General features: G+C 41.6%; 1 protein-coding gene across 4 annotated transcripts in view; it reads right to left on the minus strand.

Moving 5' to 3' along the window:
• Window positions 1-13963, minus strand: part of LOC121857207 (MAM and LDL-receptor class A domain-containing protein 1-like) — a 46380-nt gene that overhangs the window by 24067 nt on the left and 8350 nt on the right. For all 4 annotated transcript variants that reach the window (XM_042353161.1, XM_042353160.1, XM_042353158.1 and 1 more), the window contains exon 3: window positions 12404-12574. In XM_042353161.1, the coding sequence (XP_042209095.1) occupies window positions 12404-12574 (171 nt within the window). The remainder of the gene's footprint in view (window positions 1-12403; window positions 12575-13963) is intronic.

The raw sequence follows: 13963 nt of genomic DNA on the forward strand, positions 1-13963 counted from the left end.
AGGGCAATTCTCATTGGATTATAGCTTTTCCATCCCAGCCAATAAGAGCAGTGTTAGTACACCATACATCGTGTCTGCAGGTAATTTAAAACGCCTAAATCAACACTTAACAAAGTCAGTATATAAACTTCCATCGTTAAAAAACTCTCCAATAGTTTTAGAGAAAAAAAAAGAAGTTTGTCATTGAGATGTCCGTCTTGACTCCCGCAGCTTTGCATAATTAATTCTCGGGGAGACATAAGCGGCTTTTTGCGTGAGCCAATGTTGTCATGTGACGTCACAGCCTCTAGGATATTGGCGTGAAGTATTTACTGTGGACGGACGCCGCCAGTCATTACACTAATATATTTATCTCTTATATTTTCCTTTAAGTAAGATGGCGGTCGTTGGTGAAACTGAAATCTGAAGAAATAATTAATTTTAACAGAAGAGAGATCGTCGCTGGGCTTTCTATTCCCGGAAAATTAATTAAGGCAAGATAAGATGATCGTCGAAGCTGTAATCCGAGATAATTGGATTTTTTTTTTTTTTATTCTTGAAGAACATTGTCACTGGAGTCGTAATGGTAGAAAATTAATGAAATATCAGAAGCTGTCTTTAGATACGTAGTTAGTCACTATTAATTATAATAACTCTTCCCCACAAAATATTAACCTTTTATTGAACTAAATCTTCAGAAACAAGTAAAGGTGTAAAAAAAAAAGCATCATAATTCAAATATTAATCTTTGGAAATTAATTAAAGAAAATGTAAGGTTGTCATTGAGGTTTGTGATACTTAGAAAACTAATTTAAGAAGTAGGTAGACATCTGCGCCGAGTTTGTGGTCATGTTGGTCTCAGCCTCGCGTGTACGATAACTTTCTTCCCTGCCGACGATATTCAAGAAACATGCAATCATTTTTAATATTATTTACGATATATTTACGTTAATTTCACTCTTAATTACACGTATGATCATTTTAATCCTTATCTACGATCCATCTACGATAATTATATTTTTTAGGTACGACATAAGTACGATAACTTTACTGTATATGTACGATCATTTGTTCCCTTCATTGTTATGTGTAAGATGATTTAATTAGTGTTTACTATGCGTGTACGATAATCTTAATCCCTGTTTAGATATTTGGGGATCACATGAAGATTAGGCACCCGAGTTTATTTCACCTGATGCTTAAATCCTTTAATGTTTCCTATGGGTTAGGTTAGGTTAGGTTAACTTTAAGTAATGGCCCAACTCGTACTCAGCATGTCGACCAACGTAATTAACATACCTGAGTTTTATTGAGTTTGTTTGTATGTCAGAACAAGCGTGTTTGTCTCAACATTCATACAGACGGTACACGGAGGGCCTCTGAGACGGTACACTGAGAGGCTCTGAGACGGTACACTGAGAGGCTCTGAGACGGTACACTGAGAGGCTTTGAGACGGTACATTGAGAGGCACTGAGACGGTACACTGAGTGCCTCTGAGACGGTACACTGAGAGGCTTTGAGACGGTACATTGAGAGGCACTGAGATGGTACATTGAGTGCCTCTGAGACGGTACACTGAGAGGCTCTGAGACGGTACATTGAGAGGCACTGAGACGGTACACTGAGTGCCTCTGAGACGGTACACTGTACACTGAGGCTCTGAGACGGTGATGAGAGGCTCTGAGACGGACGTGAGTGCCTCTGAGACAGTGCACTGAGGCTCTGAGACGGTACACTGAGAGGCTCTGAGACGGTACATTGAGTGCCTCTGAGACGGTACACTGAGAGGCTCTGAGACGGTACATTGAGAGGCACTGAGACGGTACACTGAGTGCCTCTGAGACGGTACACTGAGAGGCACTGAGACGGTACACTGAGTGCCTCTGAGACGGTACACTGAGAGGCTCTGAGACGGGGTACACTGAAGGGCGTTGAAACGGTACACTGAGGGGCTTTGAAGCGGTACACTGAGAGGCTCTGAGCGGTGGTGATATGAGTGAATTAATCTCTGGCTGCCAACACAAAATACTCTTGAAGAAATATTTACATTTCTGGTGAGCTGTAGGTACCTGAGAGAGAGAGAGAGAGAGAGAGAGAGAGAGAGAGAGAGATGGGGAAGAGGAGGTGCGTCTGTAAGCTCTATAAATGCTTTCTCTGGCTATCTAACTGTCTCACTTAACCTAACTGGCTGACATAACTAACTTAACTTAACTAAGGGAAAATTTTCTCCTAAGAACATCTGAGAATTTATGTGTCGTAAAGTTAATAGTATCAGTTTAATGTGTGTGTGTGTGTGTGTGTGTGTGTGTGTGTGTGTGTGTGTGTGTGTGTGTGTGTGTGTGTGTGTGTGTGGAATGTTTAAAAATATATAAACTTTGTAACTCCCAGCACTAACTTCTTATTCTCATTGGCAACCTTAGATTACACACAAACAGACAGACATAAAGACAGACTGACAGACAGACAGACAGACAGACAGACAGACAGAGAGGGAAGTCCATCTCTCATAACAGTTAGGTGTTGATGGACTGGTGTAATTACTGATCTTGTTACGCCCTTAAAGACCTTAGTTGTTGAAGTGTAGTAATTAAACTATAACGCCAACGACAGACACAGACAGAACGAGGGACAGAGAGACAGACAGACAAGTAGAGAGACAGAACGAGATCAGACAAATAGAGACAGACAACCAGAGAAGCAGAGAGAGACAGACAAACAGAGAAGCAGAGAGAGACAGACAAACAGATAGACAGAGAGAGAGATGAAGGTGGTGCTAATGGAATCTGGTGAGAGGCGAGGGACACACACACACACACACACACACACACACACACACACACACACACACACACACACACACACACACACACACACACACACACACACACACACACACACACACACACACACACACACACACACACACACACACACACACACACACACACACACACACACACACACACACACACACACACACACACACACACACATACACACACACACACACACACACACACACACACACACACACACACACACACACACACACACACACACACACACACACACACACACACACACACACACACACACCTGTATAAATGTTTGTATGGTGTATGAAATAATTGATGTTACCTGTATAGTAACCTTAAATACAATAGAAATAATATAGGTGTAATTAATCCCTATATTGTGTTGGTTTTGCTGGAAAGGATCGTAAAAAAGAGTAAATAGTTCAATACGTTGTAAAAAAAATAAAATAACTCCACCTTTATGTACAAAACTGTATAAAACTTTCCCATCGACGTAAAATACCTGTAAAATATTTCCGCCTTTATGTAAAAATCATAAACAAATATAATCACCGCCGTAAAAAATGTAAAATAAGTCCATCTTTATGTAAAAAACGTAAATATTTATCCAAACATTTATATAACACATGAAAGATGAGTTTATTCCCGTAGTACCTGAGCGAGAAGGAAATGAGACACATATATTAAAACAAAAGTAAATAATAAGAAAAAGAAGTCATATATATTAAACAAAGAAATAAAAAGTCAAATAGATTAAACTAAAGCAAATAATAAGAAAAAAGTCATATATATATATTAAACTAAAGACAATATATCTCACCTCACCCCGCAACAAGTGTTATAAAATGGCATGGAAAAAAAAGTTATTGGAACCAAAAAAATGAAAACATTGACTCGTGCTACAGGTGGTATATGGGCAGGTTTTAGAAAAGTATTACCAATGGTGTAAACAAAATCGTACGGTGACTTTGTTAATAAAATTTTTGAAAATATTTTACGTAGATTTACAAAAAGAATATGTTTGTTTTTATTTAAAGAGGAAGAGATATATTGATAAAGCGTGTTGTATATTAATAAATGTTTCGATAATATTTTTAAAGACTTTGAATTAATTTCTTGCAAAAATATATTCGTATGGCAAAAATAAATTCCCAAAAAGTTTATAAAGACTTAAAATTTATTCTCCAAGTTGTCAAAAAATATATTCTCTCGTTATTAAGATATTTTGTTTACACGTGTAAGAATATATATTGAATACTGTACACACACACACACACACACACACACACACACACACACACACACACACACACGTCCCACACACACACACACACACACACACACACACACACACACACACACACACACACACACATCCCACACACACACACACACACACACACACACACACGTCCCACACACACACACACACACACACACACACACACACACACACACACACACACACACATACGTCCCACACACACACACACACACACACACACACACACACACACACACACACACACACACATCATAAACAGCTACAAAATACTACTGGGGAAAACCATTTAAAAATATAGTTTAAAAATATATATCCTTAACTCTGTACATATTACAGGTGGTTGCACGTGTGTGTATGTATGTGTGTGTGTACTTTTATTTATTTGGGTATACTGTGTGTGTGTGTGTGTGTGTGTGTGTGTGTGTGTGTGTGTGTGTGTGTGTGTGTGTGTGTGTGTGTGTATGTGTACTTTTATTTATTTGGGCATACTGTGTGTGTGTGTGTGTGTGTGTGTATGTATGTATGTGTGTGCACTTTATTTATTTGGGTATACTGTGTGTGTGTGTGTGTAGTTTATACTTGTGTGTTTATATTTCGTGTTTGTATGTATATTTGTATGTATGTATGTATATATGTATGTATGTATGTATGTATGTATGTATGTATATATGTATGTATGTATGTATGTATGTATGTATGTATGTATGTATATATATATAATGTATGTATGTATATATAATGTATGTATGTATGTATGTATGTATGTATGTATCATGTATACATCAGGACACAGCAGCAGGTTAGGTCCAATATTTTTTTAACAGTTAATAAAATTCTCTCAGCGTGTAGACCAGTGAGTGACGCAACAGTTCACTACACTACACACTCTCTCTCTCTCTCTCTTCATAAAGTGTCCAGTTTCATTTTGTTTTAAGTGACGAGAATTTAACTTAGATTACCGACGTACTTAAAAAAAAATCTTAAAAATGTAAGTCTAAAAAATTCTAAAAATCTAAAAAAAAACTAAAACAAAATGGAAATGAATTCATAGACAAAAATCGTAAAAGAAAAATAAACTAAAAAAAAAAATCAAGAAAAAATCTAAAAAAAAAATTAAACGAAAAAAATCTTGAAATTAAAAAAAAAAGCCTTAAGAGGTGACCGTCTGCTTCTGGCTTTATGGAGAGACGTGTACTAAGGCTTTTTTTGCGATGCTTTTATGTTCGCGAGAGTTAGGATTGACAGTGTGGACGTGGAAAAAAAATACTGCAAAATTCACAGCTCCGAGAATGTCTGAAACTCGCATAAATAAAACCCAACAAAAAATGTATATTGAGGGTCTTACATTTTTTTTTTTTAGTAGAGAAACGAACACTGCCGCCATCATTGACAGGGCCGCCAACGTGACTGATGGCGAGATCCGGAAAAAGCGTCTACTAGGGGAGGCAGGGGTGAAGGGGCAGGAGGTAGGGGAAAGGAAGGAGGAAGGGGAGGGAAAGAAGGAGGGGAGGGAAGAGGAGGAGAGGAAAGAGGGAGGAGAGGAGAGGGAGGGGGAGAGGAAAGAGGAGGAGAGGGAAAGAGGAGGAGAGGGAAAGAGGGAGGGAGAGGAAAGAGGGAGGGGAGAGGAAAGAGGAGAGGGATGTTATCCGGTCACGTTGGGACGCTTGACTTAGGGATGAGGCAGGAAGAGATTGGTAAACACTGGCATACAAGAGATAAAGTGTGGATATGTTGATAACCCTGACCACACACACACACACACACACACACACACACACACACACACACACACACACACACACACACACACACACACACACACACACACACACACACACACACACACACACACACACACTCACACACACACACACACACACACACACACACACACACACACACACTCACACACACACACACACACACACACACACACACACACACACACACACACACACACACACACACACACACACACGGGGTCTTGTTGAAGCGTAAGCTTTATGTTGATTGGTTGGTAGAGTACTTCCATTAGATCCATAAGCTGAACGTTGATTGGCTAGCGGAATATTTACACTTAATATGTAAGCTGAGCGTTGATTGGCTGGTTGAATATTTACATTAGAACTATAAGCTGTGTGCTGATTGGCTGGTGGCATGTTTACATAGGGTGTTGACAATTCGTTTATTTGGATTAAAAGATAAGATTTACGGCGAGTTGATAACAATTAAAATAACAAGAACAAAGGAAAGAGGAACAAGAAAGACTGAAAGAGAAAGGAGGAGGACAAACAGAAAAGAGGAGGAAGAAGAGAAAGATGAAGACAGGAAGAGGAAAAGGAACAGAGAAGAGGAAGAAGAGCAGGAGGAGGAGGTGGAAGAGAGGTGTGGTGGCAGACAACAACTTTAGGGGCATTACCTTCACCTCTCAGGGTTCACAGAGACCACCACCATGTGTCTTTTGGTGGTAACAGTGGTGGTGGTGGTGGTGGTGGTGGTGGTAATAGTGGTGCCAGTGGTAGTAGTGGTGGTAGTGGTGGTGAAGGAAGGTGAGGCGTGACATTTTATTGACATATTGACAACTGACCGCTGGTGTTACCTTCGTTATGGTGACGGCTGACCAGTGGGCGGGTAGACAGGTAAATTACTGGTAGATAGATAGATAGATAGATAGATAGATAGATAGATAGATAGATAGATAGATAGATAGAGTGGCCATGCAGTATTAGCTTGGCTGGTCGCGCTCTCTGTTATGCCCCTGCACACACAACTGTTATATTAAATTAAATTACCAGATAGTCTGTTTGTCACCTCTTGGGAAATTCGTAGTGTGTGTGTGTGTGTGTGTGTGTGTGTGTGTGTGTGTGTGTGTGTGTGTGTGTGTGTGTGTGTGTGTGTGTGTGTGTGTGTGTGTGTACCCTGATGAATACAAGTGAGTTATGTATTGCTGTTGTTGTATTTTTTAGTAATTAAGTGTTTTTGTTTGTTTGTTTTCTTTTTCTTTCTGTGCAGATGTCACGTTGTGTTTGTTTAGTGTATGTGTGATTGGTTGTTGTTTTATTTCTCTCTCTTTTTTCTTTCTGTCTCTTTTTTTTATCTTCTTTCCTTTTCCTCTATCGCACTTTCCCTTCCTTATCGTCTTCGTCTCCTTTCTCTGTTCCTTTTAATTATCCTCCTCCTCTTCCTCCTCCTCCTCCTCCTCCTCCTCCTCCTCCTCCTCCTCCTCCTCCTCCTCCTCCTCCCTCCTCCTCCTCCCTCCTCCTCCTCCTCCTCGTTCTGCCACTTTCCTCATTTTGTTCTTTCCTCTTCTCCTCCGCTTCTCTCTTTTCTCTCACCTCTGACCTTCTATCTGCTCCCTCCCCTCCCCCTTTTCTCCTCCTGCTATTTCTTCTTTCCCATTCATCCCTTTCCTCATTTTCTCATCATTCATCTCTCCCTTCTCCATCCCTCACCCATTTTTTCTCTCTCCTCCTCCTCCTCCTCCTCCCTCTTCCTCTTCCTATACCCGCCCTGGACCCTGGCTGGAGGTCCCTCACGCACATGCAAATGATGCTCTTTTAATTAAAATTATCATCGTATCTAATGTGTACACAGCTCCGGCCTCTCATTAAGACGTTGATAGCGAGCTTCAGGTGTAATTGCAGCCTCAGGTACGCGAACTGGCCAAAGAACCCCCCCTCTCCCCCCTCCTTCCCCTCAATGGCATACCAACGCAGAATTAAATATAAAAAATATACTAAAAGCCACAAGGGTACGAAATTAATAAAAGATTGGGAGTCAAAACTTAAAGGAACGACTTCTAATTATAGAGTCCGTGAGTCCAGGGTTGTTAAAGTGGCGCTGCAGGGCCATACGGAGTCCTAACACTGTGTTTTAGAAGGGTCCGGGTGGGGGAGGGAAGGGTTGGATCCTCTTTCTCTCTTGCTCTCTTCTCTGGTTGATGTGTGGAGGGGGGTTGAGTGGTCGATTCGATTTTGTCTTGAGGATCTGTTTATATTTTGTTAGATACGTTTTTGTTTTGAGGAACTGTTTATACTTTGTTCGATTCGTTTTTTGTTTTGTGGCGATTTTTTATTTATTTATCGATCGATAAATTAGCATCGGGATAAAATTTACAAAAAAACAAACAAACAAAAACAACAAAAAATATCAAACACAATAAAATGAAATCACTGAATTAAAACACAAAACACCAGTAACCAAAATGCCTGGTTGAGAAAGGCTTAACAACCATTGAACTGTAACTAACTGCCCATTCGAGTCTCAGAAAACATAAGGGCGAGTCACTAGTCGGAATATAAAAAAAATCGGCCCATCAGTTCAGAAAATAATGCCCGGGAATCTCTCGACCAATCACATGGAAGGAAATTGACGAAAAAAACTTTTAGACTGCGACCGTATGCAAATTAGACACTAAGAGACGTAGAGGAGAGGCGTCTAGTTATTGTGATGTTGTTGGCGACCTGACCAACTAGCTGATGGACAGATGAACGAATTGACGGGTGGACGGACAGATGAACGAATTGACGGGCGGACGACGGGTGGACGGGACAGATGAACGAATTGATGGGCGGACGGACAGATGAACGAATTCGACGGGTGGACGGACAGATGAACGAATTGACGGGCGGACGGACGGGTGGATTGGACAGATGAACGAATTGACGGACGGACGGACGGACGGACAGATGAACGAATTGACGGGCGGACGGATGGACGGACGGGCGTACTGGTTGACGAACGAAAAATTACGAAAACTGTAAAATCATTAAGAGATATTGCGTAGTGAAATATACAAAGAAAGAATAGAAGAAGAAGAAGAAGAAGAAGAAGAACTCGACATGGTATCTGATGATCATGACTAGAAGAGAGAATAAAAAGAGAGGTTAAAAAGAATGGGTAATAAAACTGGGAGGAAGAGTGGAGGGGAAGGAGTGGGAGGTAGGGAGAGTGAGGGAGAGAGTCCTTGGTGAGAGTAACTACCACGACTGATAAAAGTGAGATAGTGAGGTGGAGAGTGAGAGGGGGGAGGGAGAGATAAGAAATAGAGGGATATAAGGAGGAAAAGAGAGAACCAGGGAGAGTGAGAGATAAGAAAAGAAGTTTGGAAGAAGTAAAAGAAGAGAAGGAGCAGTGAAGGAGAGATAAGGAATAGAGGAATAGAAGGAGAAGAAGAGAGAGAAGGTATAAATGTGTGTGAAATTCTCTCTCTCTCAGGTTAATTACAAAACGTTTATCAGGTAAGCTATAGTGTTCCCCTGATTATATAAAAAAAATTCAGGTAGGAAAGAACGTTTATTAAAGTTATTATTTAAGGTTAATATTAAAAAACACGATATCTATGACATTATCAGTTTAGGTAAATACCATAACATTTATTTTAACCTCTATATCATTACTTAACGTTAAAATAAGAACATTTTTTTCACACGTGTTATCATTTTCAGTTAATGAGACAACATTTTCCACAGTCTGCTACGGTCGTCTATAACACATATGACGCATGATCGTTCCCAATTTTCCCTCCTCGAGCCTGGTATTATTTCCCGGTGTTTCTACAAATAGTGAGTTTTTTAATATACAAGTTGTCACATACATGTCGTCCAGGGAACAATAATATTCCTCCACTGTCCACGGTGTTGTGCTTACGTTAATAGGTGCACAGTAAGGCGATTCTTCCCCCTTAATGGATTATATCGTCGCGCATCGGTCAACCCGGGTTTTGTTTACCACTTGTTGCCCACGCGTGATCACCATAATAATGATCGCAATTTCAGTTTAGTATGTATTAGTCGATGCCTCTAACGTCACTACATTAACTGAGATGAGTTTCTGAAGAGTAATGGTCCTTATTACTAGAGTGAATAAGTCTCCCTCATAAATCCATCACGTTATCGTACATCGGTCAACCCTGGTATTGTTTACAGCTGTTGCCCACACGTGATCATGATAATAACCCTCTAAATTTCGCGATATAGTGAACATTATCCCGCATCGTTCACGCCTCTGGGACTTTATTACAAGAACAAGGACAACGGCCTGCTGATTTACGACCATTTTTACGAAGGGGGAAATTCTATAAGTCATCATACACCGGTCATCCTCATGTTGTTTACAAGTCTTGCCAACCAGTGATCACAATAATAATCATCGATGGGGACGTATTAGCCACCTCCTCCAGATCTTTATTGAAAGTGTGAAGAAAACTTCCTCAAAAGTTACGGCCCATTTATACAGAGGAATATAATGTACTTACGACAACTTCCCTGTGACAAAATGTGTGTGTGTGTGTGTGTGTGTGTGTGTGTGTGTGTGTGTGTGTGTGTGTGTGTGTGTGTGGCAATAATGATAAGGAGTGGGGTAAGTTTTGATGGGCGGGACGTGGAGACTGACTGTGTGGCGGGGAGACTGACTGTGTTGCGGGGAGACTGACTGTGTGGCGGGGAGACTGACTGTGTGGCGGGGAGACTGACTGTGTGGCGGGAGACTGACCGTGTGGGGGAAGACTGACTGTGTGGCGGGGAGACTGGACTGTGTGGGGGGAGACTGACTGTGGGGGAGACTGACTGTGTTGCGGGAGACTAACTGTGGGGGGAAGACTGACCGTGGCGGGAGACTGACTGTGTGGGGGGAAGACTGACTGTGTGTGGCGGGGGAGACTAACTGTGGTGGGGGACTCTGACTGTGTGGCGGGGAGACTGATTGTGTGGCGGGGAGACTGACTGTGTGGCGGGGAGACTGATTGTGTGGTGGGGACTTGACTGTGTGGCGGGAGGCTGACTGTGGTGGTGGGACTCTGACTGTGGAAGACTAATCAGGCAGGGGACTCTGACTGTGTGGCGGGGAGACTGACTGTGGCGGGGAGACTGATTGTGTGGTGGGGACTTGACTGTGGCGGGGAGACTAACTGTGTGGTGGGGACTCCACTGTGTGGCGGGAGACTAACTGTGGTGTGGGGACTCTGACTGTGTGGCGGAGACTGATTGTGTGGTGGGGGACTCTGGACTGTGTGCAAGGGGAGACTGACTGTGGGCAAGACCATTCCGGCCTTATGTTGTCCGACCAAACCCAGTTAACTTAAATGACGCCGAGTAGGAAGAACAACACTCTCTCTCTCTCTCTCTCTCTCTCTCTCTCTCTACGTCGATCACCCTCAGGACTTAATTCTCCTTGTGAGGGGAATTTCGAATCTTCTTGGCGTCTCTCCAATCCTATCTTGATTCTCTCAAGGAGGTCTCCATCCTCCCTCACCTCACCCTCCTCCCCTCACCTCACCTCCTCCCCTCCCCCCTCCCCTCACGTCACCCTTCATCTCCCTGCCCACCCCATCACATCCCCTTACCCACTCACTCCTCCTCACTTCACCTCATCTCTTCCTTCCTCCTCACCCCCTTCCCTGTAGAGTCACAGTGTAGTTTTGACGCCATATTGGATTTTTACGTCACCTTGAGCCAGCAGCCAATAAGATCGGTTTTCACATTTTAACTTAAGAGGAAATTTTGCCTTAGGAGACTCTGAGCATCTGAGCAGAGTGAGGTAAGGTGTGCTTGATGTTCCGGTCCATTGAGTGTGAGAGGGGAGTGAGAGGGGGGGATGAGAGGGGGAGGGAAGAAGGGTATTGAGGGGGTGAGAGAGAGAGAGGGGGGAAGGAAGGAGGGGACTGGGGGAGAGGGAAGGAGTGAGAGAAAGGAATGGTTGGAGAGAGAGAGAGAAAAGGGGGGAGAGAGAGGATTGAGGAAAAGGAGGAACTGAGGAATAGGAGAGAGGGGGAAGGAGGACGAGAGAGTGAAAGGAAAGAAAGAAGGGAAGGGATGGAGGGAGGAGGAGGAGAGCATTGGTAAGAAGAGGAAGGAAAGGGGAAACGAGGGGAAGAGTGAGAAAGAATAAGAAGAAGAGTGACAGTAGTGAGAGGATGACGAATGAGGAGAAGAAAGGGGAAGGAAAGAAGGAAGAATAAGGAGAGAGAGAAACAAGGAAGGAATGAAAGGTGAAGAGGATGATAGAAAACGGAACTTAGGCGTAGGGGAGACACCTTTAACACTTAGAAATCGACTACCACTACTATGGGCACTTAAATACTTACAAAAACTTACTTAAATATCTATGGTATGACTTTAATATTTAAAAATGGAGAGACTTTGACACTTATAGATGGACTTACTTAAGACACTTATAAATTAACTCACTTAAACGCTTATAAATAGACTTACTTAAGCACTTATAGATTTACTTAAAGCACTTACATATAAACATACTTAACACTTATAAATGGACTTCTTTAACACTTATAAATGGACTCACTCATACAGTTAAGGGACTTACTTATACACTTGGGAATCTTGCCGTTCCAGTTGTTCCTGACACAAGTAGCGAAGCGGTCACCCTCGAACCTGGTAAAGCCTTTCTTACACTTGAACTTGGCAATTCGACCTCTCGACCTAATCCTCACTCGACCGTTTTCCAGGTCGATCCAGGGACACCTCAGCCTCTCTCCTGCAGTGAGAGAGAGAGAAAGAGTGAGTGAGTGAGTAAGTGAGTGAGTGAGTGAGTGAGTGAGTGAGTGAGTGAGAGAAACCGACGTGTTTATGTTTGTGTGTGTGTGTAAGAGAGAGAGAGAGAGAGAGAGAGAGAGAGAGAGAGAGAGAGAGAGAGAGAGAGAGAGAGAGAGAGAGAGAGAGAGAGAGAGATGTACTAAAAAAACTTTCTGGAGTATTGATAGAAAAAGAAATTTGATGGTTTACTGATAGTGTGAAGTTGTGGAGATGAAGGTTTAGAGGGTAGGAAGGGAGAAGGGAGGGGAGGAGGGGGAAGGGTGAGAGGAAGGGGTGGAAAGGGGGAAGGGAAAGAGGTAAGGTACAAATTGAGGGGAATTGTTAAGATATTTTATTGAGGAAAGTATTTATTATTGTTTAAAAGAAGAAACAAACATAACAACTGATTCATAAAGACTGGAATAATAATAATAATAATAATAATAATAATAATAATAATAATAATAATAATAATAATAATAATAATAATAATAATAATAGTGATGATGATGATGATGATGATGATGATGATGATGATGATACATGTGTGTGTGTAGCCTCGATATACTCACTGTAATCTTTAAATATTGTATACACCATTAACAGACTCCTCTCTCTCTCTCTCTCTTCTTTCTTCTTCTCTCTCTCACTAATCTTCAGACCTCGTCGGGACAAGATAGTGTTTATAGAAGGATAATAAAGCCTTAATTCAGAAAACAATGAAAATGTTTGTCCCGAGGGAGGAGCTTAGGTGAGAGAGAGAGAGAGAGAGAGAGAGAGAGAGAGAGAGAGAGAGGAAGGAAGGGGCTTAGGTGAGAGAGAGAGATAGGGAGGAAAGAAGGGGCTTAGGTGAGAGAGAGAGATAGGGAGGAAAGAAGGGGCTTAGGTGAGAGAGAGAGTATACAGACCGCTACACAACTCACCTCTGACACACCAGGTAATGTCCTCTGTTCAGTATTAATATCAAAACACTGAATCCTGAGAAGTGAAAATTGTTTTTAAGTCAATAACGATATTTTTTATGAGTGTAAAAACTGGGATGTAGTTTATTATATCTATTTGTTTATTTATTTTTAATCCAAAGATAAAGTTTATGAAAGTTCAGACTAAAGTTTTTTGTTGTTTTATGTTAAATACAAAAAAATTTCTTAACAAATTTATATTAAAATTATTCAGAGAGAAAAATTAACAAAGTGAAGATTAATTAAACTGAAGAAATTTTTTTATGTAATTGTTTTATACTATTTGATGTGTGTGTGTGTGTGTGTGTGTGTGTGTGTGTGTGTGTGTGTGTGTGTGTGTGTGTGTGTGAGCCCTCCCACTGCCTCCCCCTCCCCCACACCCCTCCTCC

The sequence above is a fragment of the Homarus americanus genome, unplaced genomic scaffold, assembly GCF_018991925.1.
Source record: "Homarus americanus isolate GMGI-L3 unplaced genomic scaffold, GMGI_Hamer_2.0 scaffold20465, whole genome shotgun sequence".
In the NCBI taxonomy this organism is placed as follows: Eukaryota; Metazoa; Arthropoda; class Malacostraca; order Decapoda; family Nephropidae; genus Homarus; species Homarus americanus.